Raw genomic sequence first — 12,305 nt, forward strand, 5'->3', positions numbered from 1 at the left:
GTCTGTATGGTCCCATTTGATGAACAAATAAATAAATGTCAACCACCATAAGCTCATGTTTATTAGCTCAGTTGCTTTCACACCAACCACACAACAAGAAATAATGGAACCCCCCACCTCCCCTTTAAAACCACAAAGCATTTCATGTTATAGCATTACATTAAAAAACACACACAATATACTGTATATATGGCATGTCATTCTGAAAGTGTGGAATTATTTATGAAACATGACCATGATGACAAAAATAAACTCTGAAAATGTGATTGAATGTGATAATGAAACAAGAGTCCTTCTTTTTATTTTACTTGATTACTACTTATGTCAAAAACATAAATATTTCCAAAGAAAAGAAATAAAGAAATGTAATAGATCATAATTATAACAACTTTGCAACCTCCCCTCTGGTTTTAAGGGTTGCCCTACGGTTGTGTTGTGCTGAAGTTATATATGTTCATACTGAACTCAGTCAACAAAATGCGTGCCTTTGTCAGGCGCTCGAAGCGCTTCTTGAGGTTTTTTCTCTGGGTTTTTATGCTGGAGTCCTCTTGAAGCAGGGACTCGGTTTTCTTCTTGTCCTGAAGCATCTGCAGCATCTCCCTCTGCAGCTGGACTGCTGACTCCTGCAGCAGCTGGTAGCGGATCACCAGCGGGATCTGGTCAGCCAGACGCTGGCCCGCAATCTGTAGTTTGGAGGGGAGAATGACAGTGCTCTTGATTTTGGTGATTTTGGGTACCACTTCAACATAACAACTGTTCTTCATGAATTCATTGTCACTTTATGCTGTTCAAGATCATTGTCACTGTTCATGTACAACAATAAAATAACTGCTTTTATATGTCTGTGTCTGTCTTTCCTCTGTTACAGTTAACATTAGGAAACCAGTGTATGTGTATTAAATGCTGCGTACCTCAAAAATAAAATGTGCAGCCTGTAAATGACACTTACTTGGTAATAGGATTTAAGGTGTTTCGTCATCTCTTTCAGTGTGGCCCCACTCTGACTAATGCTTGCAGGGCTTTTCTTCGTTTGTGTTCCATTTATGAACGACACAACATTCTGTTCTTCTTCCCTCTTTCGCTTCCCTAACTTCTTGCTGTATCTGCAGTCCTGCGTGTAAACGATCATCTCCATCTCAAACTGAGTCCTCAGCATGGCCTCTGCTGCAGCTTCCTTCTCCCTCCTTATGGATTCAATCTTCATCTGAAGGACATACAAAATGTGTCAGAAAACCTCCAACAGTATGAAGTCATGCGTATGCAGTAGCAACTGATAATGAAGAGGATACCTTAGCTGTCTTGATGAGGTTAGGAAATCCAACCAAGCTGCTCTCTGCCAATCTAATGAGCTCTCTCTTCACAATTTCTTAAAAAAAAACATACAAATCAATGAGTACAATTATTGTACAATAAGTCCAACAATACAATATCTGGTAGGTAGGCTATTACATATTTAAATTGCCTGCAATCATTGTAGCATCATGATATGACATACCTGCCACTTCGTTCAGTTTCCTGACGGCTGGTTCTTCCAGCTTTTTGATCTGCTCCTTGACCATGTCCTCAAAGGTCTTGTAGTTGATGAAACCAGGCAGTTCTCTTCCACGGTACATTCGTTCATACTGAGCCACCTCTCTCTCAATATTCCAGTTGACTGCAATATGAATGTTATACATCATTATGTATTTGAAAATGTAAAATAGGTTGCTTTTTTTTTTTTTACAGCAAAAAGGTCTTACTAAAGAGTTTACATATCAGGTTACAAAAGTGATGTTATGACCAAGTTGTCAATGCACTTACATGTTAGTTCAGAGGCGTTTATGGTCTCTTTCCATACTGAAAACTCTTTCCTGAGTGTGGCAAATATATTGAACCTGACTGAAGCTCTTAGTTCTTCCCCTTTGGTGAGGTTGATGACATCCTGTGTAAACCCTGTCACCCTCTAAAATATAAGATAAAAGAACAGGGCAAATGATAATCAACATACATCCTAATGCAAGGACTTATTTGAGAAGCTCAAATCACTATGGATGCACTACTGGATAGGAGGAGCAGTGTTCTCTGTGTAACCCTAAGTGTAGAAAGTGCCGTCTAGTAAACTCACATCAATGAGGTAACCGAGTCTCCCAACTGCATCAGATGGGGGTCCGCTGCCATATTTGTCCAGCTCTTCTCGGGTCTGTTTTAGTTTCTCTTCTATCTGCTCTCCCAGTCGTGGCAGAGATCTCTGCAAGTCACACAGGAAGTCAGAGCATTAACATCTGAAGTGGGCAAAATAATCTGTAGTGAATCATTCAGGTAAAGTATTCACCTGGATGTGATGCACCAGCTCAAGGGTGAGGTTCTCCGCCAGTTTAGGAACAGTGGCATAACCTTCATCATAGAGAATCCTACAGCAAATATAAAAAGTTACTATGTACATGCTGCACAACCTGCCAAACTGTAAATCATTTTTGCATTTTCAGCAAAAACTTACTGGAAATGCACATGTTCAGTAAAGAAGATTCTCTCTCTTTCTATTGCTTTAGTCAGAGACACCTTCTCTGTGATCTCCTTCTGACCCCTGCACTTCACAATCATGTAGCCCTTCTTCAGGTGAATGACCTCATTATGGACAATGTCAACCACTGTCTCTTCTGTGCCTTTGTCCACCAGATCAGGCTTGGTCAAGATACCTGACAGAAAGAGAGAGAGAGAGAAAGAGAGACAGTGAGAGAGAGAGAGCAAGCTAAGAGCTGGTTGGACCTTTTCTAAGATTAAATCTATTTACCCAAAGTCCTCTCTCCATCAGGATCCACCTCCTGTGCCATCTTCAAAGCCTCTGTGGTTGCTATGTCCACGTTGCATGGAACAACCACCAGACTGATGGTCTCTTGTTTTGTGATGAACTTCTGGATCAGTCTCTTTATCTGAAAGTATCAATTCATATGACATCAAGCATAATGTTATAAACTTTCCAACTATCAAAATCAAATAATGAACGTATATTAGAAAAAGACTACAAATCTAAAGCCACATTAATGATTATAATGTGCAGAGAGAGCGAGAGAGAGAGAGAGAGAGAGAGAGAGAGAGAGAATCATCATGTTTTTACGTGTTTTTCGATATCAAAGGAATCAAGTGATAATTGTCTGTACATCAGAACATGGGAACACTGCAAACAGAAACCTAAACCAAAATTTATTATATTCAAAATTAAAACTAAAAGCTAATTCTGCATACTTTTAATGATGCCAACTTGCCAAAATGTAAACATATATAGAAAAAAGTGATGCTCAAGTTGTATCCCACACCAAACTTAATATATGTATTTATTTAAACTCGAAGATCATTGAGGGTAAAGCCCTCATTACAATGATGTAAAGTAGATAAGAATACCAGTTGAAAAATGACATCAAATTAAAACAAACATATAAATACAACTAATAAATAATGTCATGAAAAGAATGAATTAAAACAGATACAAACACATGTTAAAGGTTAGAGATTAAGAATCTAAAATGACCAAGAAGTACTAACAAGTGCTTATGGTGAGTTACAGGTGGATGGTGGAAAAAAAGCCAAAAGCAGTTCTTCCAAGTTCAGTATGGACTCAAGGGACATGGAGGGTAAGCCAGTCATTAGTCCTGGTGTAATGTGGTCCAGCTGACCAAACTAATGTGGAAGTAATATATGATGGCAGATTGTCCAAGAAGGGCTTTGTAAATAAACAAATACTGTTGTAGTAAATTTTCACTAAAATATACTATGCATTATAAACATACTGAATGTTAAATGTATATAATGCAATGGAATAGCTACAGTTAGATTTGTATGTGAACCAGCCCTTACTGAAGTAAGATTGTTACAGAACGGAACCTGGAGGGAATACATTTTTTTAAATGGTCTGAATGCCCTGGGAGCAATGGTGTTGGAGGCCCAGGTTGAGAATAGACGAGGGCCTTAGGTTTAGGGTGGTGGAGGGGCTCTTGGATGCCTGGTCATACTACACGCCTTGCCACAGGAGTCTTAGGACAGGTGGACAAAGGGCTTCAGGACACCTCATCCTACTACGCTACCCGGGCAGACCTGGTTTGGGGAATTCTACACGGGGCTGGACACCATTGCTCCCAAAGTGGTGATAGGTTCACTTTAGAAAATAGGTGGAGAACCCACCTAGGAAAGGATTATATATGATTGTGCACAGGCTCTCTGTCTTCAGTTCAGATCGGGATCTGATCTCACTTTTATTCTTGTGAAAGAATAAATTCTATTGCATTGGACTCCAGTAACTTCTTTTTTTGTTGTTGTAGTTTTGTAGAAAGTTAAGTGTTGGTGAAGAGGTCTAGACTTCGTCTCTGGCCTGGACCTGAAGAGTGGTCGACAGCATCAAGGGGTTTTAGAGTTGCAGCTGAAGCATGTATGTACAAGATGTCATCATAATCTAAAACTGACTTTTTTTTCTTTTTTTTTTAAAGATAAAATGATTCCATGGTAATGTAATACTTCCTGTCTAAGCCTCAAAATTATGATGGCTGTAATTCCAAAACTCAAAGCATGTTGTGCCAAATCGCAATTGAAAACCCCGGGTTTAACCAAACTGCAGCAGTTGAGGAAAGGTCAGGGCCTGGGTGTGGTTTGTTATTTCAGCTGCATGAACAACCACAGCAAATTTTCTGAGGTATCCTGCTATGAACTGACGCGTTAAACGAGTGGTTCTAAAGTGGTCCCTGAACACAGATGCCAGAGTCGGCTCTTTTTCCTCAGGAAGCTCAGGTCCTTTGAAGTCCGCATATGTTTTATCAGTGGGTCAGTTTTATCTATCTATCACTCTCTCTCTGTCCTTATCTGAAAAAAGAATAATAAAGTTCTGAGAGCTGAAGCAGCATACCTGATCACCAATGTTCTCTGGTTGTCCCTTTACAGCCACCCTGGCGATGCCGGGCAGGTCAATGAGTGTCAGGTCTGGAACATCAGGAGAGGCGATCTCCAGACTGATCAGGTCATCACTGATCCCAACACCGACCCCAGCCATTTTATCCTGAGCTGGAGAGAGAGAATGTGATACAGTACATGATGATAAGAAAGGACAGACATGCTGATCACTGAAAAATGAATAAAACTAAACTCACGAATGCTGCATACTGTACCTTCACGAATCTTTTTCTCCACATCTGCAGGGCCTTTTATAATTTCCTCATCCTGGCCCCGGTATTTTATCTTTCCGCACCACTCCTCTCCTTTGTTTTTTCTCTTCATCTTCAGTTCGAGAGGACATCTTGTCACGATGCCTGAATTATGAAAGAGTGAATAATGAAACACAGAGGAAAATGTGAAATTCATTGTAATTGGTGACATTATTAGATCATGGATAGATGATGGGCCAAATAACAAGTGATTCATGCAGATTTTAACATTACTGATATTTATGAACAATAGTTCATGTTATTTATGTATTGTAAGCTGTGGAGGTTAATTCATTGATTGATTCTATTCCTGCTCTTTGCTCCTTAATTGATTAACTGATTGACTTTATTGTCCACCTTAGTGGAAATTTGTATATCTCGCCCAATGTACAATAACACGCCATTAAAAACATGTAACATGTACAACATACAAGAGTGTGGATGAGCAGGTAGCAGCAGATAGGTTAAATAAATAAATACCAGAGAGCAAATCATGTAAAATAAGGCAAGTAACAAGTGTGCAGTTATTTTGTGTTCAATGCACGTATGGCATGAAAAGTACATTTAGACCTATAATGTGAAGTGTGCTTTATAAATAAAACATTATTATTGTCATTATTATTATTATTATTATTATTATTATTATTATTATTATTATCATTAGTAGTAGTAGTACTAGTAGTATAGCAGTGGATTATTCATATAGCACTATGAATTTTGAATGATCACTGTGTTAACAAAGATTGCCCTATTTTCTCTCTCCCATTTTGTGGTTACTTGACAACTCTGCTGACTTATTTGCAGTCTTTGCCACATTTATTACAATATTTATTGTGACAAAGTAGTTTGCTAATTGGAACAAACCTGCCTCTATTCCTACAAAAGAGTTAAGTTTTTTATGTAGTATTTTTTTATTCAAAAGAACCATAATAACACAAATTAAAGTAAATTTAATTTGCTATACTGTATATGACCGCTAGTTCTGCCCTCAGTAAGAATACAAGGTAAGACCATATTATCGGTTAGATACAAGTTGTCCACTTTGTAATACCCTACAAATATGGGTAAAAAGAGAAAGCCTGAAAGTGACAGCTTTGAAATTGAAATTGGGTGCATGCTTTAAAGGAACACTGTATATTGCAATGTATAATATATATATATATATTGTTTACCTTTTACTATCATTTAGGTTTAAATTTCTTGGATCAACTTGAGATGTTTAATTTGAATTTGAGAGTTTTTCACGAATCTCGCCTGTTTTCCTCTTAAAGTGTAACAGATTGATGAATCTCCACGGATCATCATAAAGATTTTGGAATTCTTTTTACGGAAACACAAACTATCGAAAACCCTTTCATAACAAAACTACACAGCATCCACTCTGTGTGCTAAGCAACAAATAATTCCCCTTTACTTTTTGCGAGTGAGAGAGAGAGAGAGAGAGAGAGAGAGAGAGAGAGAGAGAGAGAGAGAGATAAGAAATTACATACATAAAGATGATCGTGATGAAAACACTAGAAGCGGATTTTTGTATATCATACATTTTAATTGAGTAATGCAATGTAACAAACCACTGTTGATATATATATATATATATATATATTAGCTCTTAGGTCAAAAGCAAAAGACCTACCACTTCCTCTTGGCAGAGCCACCCCTGACAGCGCCTCCAACACTGAGCTCTTCCCGGAGCTTTGGTCTCCTATTACGGCGATAGCAGGTAGAGCCAAGTCCCTCTCTACGCCCAGAGAGCGAAGAGAGTCAATGAGGTCAATGCAGGGACGCACCTTCTCCTCATACTGTTGGTTCAGAGTGTTCATGGTGAAGACTTCTTGTCTCTTGTATCTCCCGTTGCTGATAACCTGACCGTTCGCAGAGAGAGCGCAGTGTGTGCATAGGTTGCAAATACAGGACAGCACAGTCATGAAAACATAGAGGGAAACCGAAACTTAGTCTGGGTTTTGTTTCCTTGACTTTCATTTCTCTTTGACGCAATTTCAAGAATAAAGCATGACATCATGTAACAAATGTTGAGTATTAATTTTGAGGTTTTATTCAACATCCAGGCCATCTTTAAATCTCAGCAGATATTTGTACTGTACTGTCACCATGTTGAAACGTATTTACAAGCCGATGGAAGACGGTGGAGCTTTATTTAGAACATGGTATATCCAAAAATGTACTATAATGAAAAAAGAAATTTGATGCAAAGACTTGATTTATACATAATATATATATATATACACACACACACACACTCACACACACACACACACACACACACACACACACACACGAATTTCGCCTGTTGCCCTCTTAAAGTGTAACAGATTGATGCATTTCCACGGATCATCTTGAAGGTTTTGGTTTCTTTTTACGGAAACACAAACTACTGAAAACCCTTCCCTAACAACACTACACAGCATCCACTCTGTGTGCTCAGCAACAATTAATCCCCCTTTACTTTTTGCGAGTAAGAGAGCGAGAGAGAGAGATACTGTATACTTTGCTATACTGCTATATACGTTATAATATATACTGTATGTATGTACTGTATGAATGGTGCGTGCGCGCGCGCGTGTGTTTATAAAGGGTTTATTTAATGCTTACAGCACAAAATATGCAGGTCGTTTGCTGCCGGGTGAAGAAGCTGAAAAACATGAACTATGTTATAAAGCCAAGATGCTGAGTGTCAATTAATTCATTGATGAAGTTAACATGTGGTTGATAAATGGTGATGTTCCTGTCGATGACGCTGTAAATCACCCAGTTGTCGGGCAATGGTAGCTCATATATAGCTATACCATAACCATGTAAATTGTTCAATACATTTTTGTTGAAGTACCTGTGTTTGCCTTCCTGAATATAGATACAGCATTCATGGCTCTCATCGGTATTTCTAATTTGGAAGAATTTGTCTTTAATGGATTCACCTCTGTGTCCACTAGAAAAAAATTTCCTAAAGTCATAATACACTCCTGTCCACATACTTTTGTCTACGTTTGCTTTGGGGCTTTTTATGGTTTGGGCTATAGCCTACGCCCTTTAGTTCAAATGAATTCAATCTTAATGCTACAGCATACACTATATACACTATATTTTAGACAATGTGTATGCAACCAACTTTGTGGAAATGGAGAGAGCATTTCCTGTTTCAACAAGGCTTCATTCACTAGAAATTGTTTTTCCTAGTTTGATGTGAAAGAGCTGGACAGGACTAAAAAATACGACAAAGATAACAATGAACTTGTGCGCACAATATGAAAAAAACATGACCCTTTGGGACTTTAGGGGCTCCGTACTAATGCAATGGTAACACGTGAGAAGCACAAATTTACTAGAGGTATCAAACAATGACTTAGGCTTTTCATTTGACATCTATTAACGTGTCTAAATGCTGTGGAATAAAAGAAAAAAAACTTGATAATGCAAGTTGGTGCTTTCCTAACAGTCAAATATACAGTCTATGAGTCAAACCGCTTTTTCTACGGGTGGCCTACAAGCCAGTGCCAATATTTCCGTGAGCACCTGAAGTGAACGCAGAACTGAGAACAGCCTCAGCCTCCTGTGTGTGATCAGCAGGAGCAAACTATAAATCGGCCTTTTAAAAATCACCACTGACTGACAGCGTTCACAGCAGGGAAGTCACGCCCAGAGATGTGTTAAGAAAAGGCCAAACCAGAGAGCGAACAGACATGGGCACTCTGCAGCATCTGAACGCCTTCATCTGTGAGCGGCTGACGGCGGCGGCTGTGGAGATCTTCGGGGCGGTGGAGAAAACGTTGACCGAGCACCAGGAAGAGATCGGCCGATCCAAGCAGGAGATAGATCACCTGCGATCACTGCTGCTGCGGCATGAAGTCAGATTACACAGATCAGGTTGTGTGGATGAAATGCTCTCACTCGGCGATAAACAAGGCTGAGACTCATCGTTTGTTATTTAGCGTTTGATAATCAAAGATGAGGAGTTGCAGCTTCCCTGATGAGGCTGCAGCCCACTTCAGGTTTTGTGATATTGTCAAATTGTGGGTCACAGTAACAGTTATTTTATAAGGATGTTTCATAAACAAATATGACATAAAACAATATGAACATGATTCATTTTAGATTTGAATGTGAATCTAGAGTACATTTTGATGCCCAGTCTCTCTGTTTCTCATGTCATTCAGAAGCTCATCAGGTCTGTGATAAGGAGGCGTCTCCTGAGCTTATGAAAAGAGAAGGTGACAAGGAGCCACACTCACACCTCTACAGAATATTAACTGTTGAACAGAGAGCAGATATCAAAGCTGAGCCTGATGCTGATGAGTTTATAACATCTGCACCAACCAGGGAGGCTGAGGTCCCCAGTGGAAGAAATCCAGAGTCTTCTGGACTGCGACGAGAAACCCTGAAAGGTGAGGAGAAGACTGGGTCAAAGTTTCTAGTTTTTGTGTTCATCCCGTGTGCTACAGCAGACGCAACACTAAAAACTGTGCATTATCTGCAAAATTTAGAATATTTTCACACCTTCTTCCTTGTAGATCCACTTGAAATCACTCATCATGAGCAGGATGGGCCTGATGAGCAGCAGTACACTGAACAAGACTGGAGCCTCTGTCAGGACCATGATGACCCCGATCCCCCTCAGATCAAAGTGGAAAAGTTTACACCATCTAGTCCTCGGGGAGAAACAGACCATGAGTATGAACTCTATCTTCAGTCAGAGAAAAGTGATTATGATGAGCCTCGTTCTTGTAGCCTGACCCACGGCCAGATTATGAGCAACAAAACATTTCACAAAGCAGAGGAACAGAGAAGAGACGCTGATGGAAAAGGCTGCAAATTGTTCAGACTGACCAGAGCATCTCAACCCTTCTACTTCCTAAATCACTGTGAATATGGTCAGAATAGAGATGGTGTGGTGAACGGAGAATGGATTAAGGCGCTCGTACCTACAGAAACAAGAAAGAAGAGGAAAAACTCCATCTTGTGCAGCGAGGACGGAGAGAGTATTGGGGTGGAGGAAGATGTGAACAATCTCACCAGGGAGAGGAGACACACTTGTCCCATGTGTGCGAAACGTTTTAAAGAGTCGAGCCATTTGAAAGACCACGTGAGAATCCACACGGGTGAGAAGCCGTACCAGTGTAAGGAATGTGGTGTGAACTTCAGGCAGAGGGGAGCTTTGACTTTGCACATGAGGATCCACACGGGGGAACGACCGTACCAGTGCTCCGACTGTGGTCGCCGCTTCAACCGGAAAGGCGACATGGAGACGCACATGGTGACACACACAGGGGAGAGACCCCATCTTTGCATGGTGTGTGGGAAAAGCTTCAAAAGGAAGAGCAACTTAAACACACATCTAAAGATCCATGTAGAGGACAAAATGGATTACACTCCACCATTGTGACTGTTTACACACTGTGTCATGCTGCTGGAAATCATGGATTGTCAGAGACTATATTAGTATGCTGACTGCAGTATATTTCATAATACAGCTCATAATTCATTTGTCCAGGAAACAGCATAGATAAACATTTATAAACTAGCTGAAATGGTCTTTTTTTTTATCTTAACAGCAAAAACAGATATAAGATTTGTTGTAATGCATTTAAAGTGATGGGGACATGTTTGGATTCTCACGTAGTCGACATGCAAATTATAGACTCACTTTCTATAATTCGCTTATTTCAAGTGAGGATGATGACTAGCATCATGTTATTGCCAACAAGACTGCAAAAGGACAGTCATCACCATAGTAGCAGCAATTACTTAACTGTATATCCATTCATATCTCATGCATCCCTCACATCTGAATATTTCAACAAAGGAGAAGATGAACAAAAGTAAAACACACAGAACTGAAAGTTGAACAAAATGGTCAAATCATGTATAAAACTGCTACAGGCCAATTTCAGGATCAGATGATGAAGCTACATTAGTGTTGGAAGAGTGAAACAGTACAGTAAACTTCCAACATACAGTGAGGGGTGCGTGTTTATGTGTTAAGAGATATTTTAAAGCTGCACTAATGGACATGTTAAAAATGAAAAACCAGATGTGATATGATACTGTTGCTCACCACTGACAAGACCCTGAGGCCCAGCTGGCTCTGGGCATTTATGATTTTCCCTCAACATATACCCTGTTATGGCGTCTGACACACATATTAAAGATTGTCACAGTTCCCAAACCTGAGGGAAACATTGAAAGTAGGCAAAAAAAACCTCTCCACTCCCACACTGCTCTGTATGCCTTGTTTGGAATCTGCATTTCCTCTTTGCTTCCAAGTTTAAGTCCACTATCGCAGCTCCTCCTCAGGTGGAGTTGCAGTCTGAACGTTTGGTTTTATGGACTGCAGCTTTACAGTTTGGTTCACTCTCAATGCGCTCATTAAACCTTCATCAAAGCTTCAGGTTCAGTGTTCAAAGTGAAGCATTTTCAAATTGAGCTTTTAGACTCTGTTCTTGACGCAGGTGTACACAAATGACTGTGAGTATTTCCTTCATGTTATACAATAATAACAGCTTTTTATAATTCATAGCAGACAACATCTATAGAGGCAGTGGCTGTTTAAACCACTTTAAATGTCCTGCATTTCTAAATGTGTTCCACATGTACTTAATATTATTCAGCTTGTCCTAAAAACAAACATAACATGTCTACTATTATGAGCAAAATGAAACAATATACTAGATACTCACATTCATAACTGAATAAGTCATAGTCATGAGTTCTTTTAATTTCCTGTTATAATGTTTTGCAATAGTCCGTGTGTAATTAGTCTATGAAAACTGTGTAATATTAACATAAGAAAAAGGAAAGAAAAAAAACATTATTACAGACACTATCATAAACATCAGCATAAAGCATAAAGTGAACTTGTCTACAAGAAGTGAATTCATTTGCAGACAAAAAATTTTTTTCAAAATACATACGTTGTAGCCATGGTACTTCTTGCAAGCTTCCACTCCTTCTCTGGTTCCCTGTAGGTCCATTATCCGCTAGGCACTTGATCTCCCACAGGGGTTGGATGATGCCAATTAACTGCGCACAGGCAAATCTGGAAACTCCTTTAGCTCTGAGGTCCACACATTTAAATTGTGTAGACACCATAGGGCACTTTGTTTCAGGGATACAGTTTTGACGGAGGAT

The 12,305-nt window shown here is 39.5% G+C and overlaps 2 protein-coding genes across 2 annotated transcripts; one reads left to right on the forward strand and one right to left on the reverse strand.

Annotated features, from left to right (window-relative positions):
* Positions 1-43: 43 nt before the first annotated feature.
* LOC130179299 (interferon-induced GTP-binding protein Mx-like) lies at positions 44-7,077 on the reverse strand. Its single transcript, XM_056392199.1, has 12 exons — positions 6,799-7,077; positions 5,130-5,270; positions 4,871-5,025; positions 2,771-2,909; positions 2,477-2,675; positions 2,312-2,390; positions 2,105-2,227; positions 1,801-1,942; positions 1,496-1,654; positions 1,290-1,366; positions 950-1,204; positions 44-683 (listed from the first exon to the last, which is right to left on the reverse strand). Exons 1-12 carry the CDS (start codon positions 6,983-6,985, stop codon positions 423-425), a joined length of 1,917 nt encoding a protein of 638 aa, XP_056248174.1. The 5' UTR covers positions 6,986-7,077; the 3' UTR covers positions 44-422.
* Positions 7,078-7,254: 177 nt separating this feature from the next.
* LOC130179317 (zinc finger protein 479-like) lies at positions 7,255-11,397 on the forward strand. Its single transcript, XM_056392221.1, has 3 exons — positions 7,255-9,044; positions 9,335-9,562; positions 9,689-11,397. The coding sequence occupies exons 1-3, from the start codon at positions 8,861-8,863 to the stop codon at positions 10,558-10,560; spliced, it is 1,284 nt and encodes a 427-aa protein (XP_056248196.1). The 5' UTR covers positions 7,255-8,860; the 3' UTR covers positions 10,561-11,397.
* Positions 11,398-12,305: the final 908 nt, after the last annotated feature.

The sequence above is a fragment of the Seriola aureovittata genome, chromosome 2 (genome assembly GCF_021018895.1).
Source record: "Seriola aureovittata isolate HTS-2021-v1 ecotype China chromosome 2, ASM2101889v1, whole genome shotgun sequence".
Classification (NCBI taxonomy): domain Eukaryota; kingdom Metazoa; phylum Chordata; class Actinopteri; order Carangiformes; family Carangidae; genus Seriola; species Seriola aureovittata.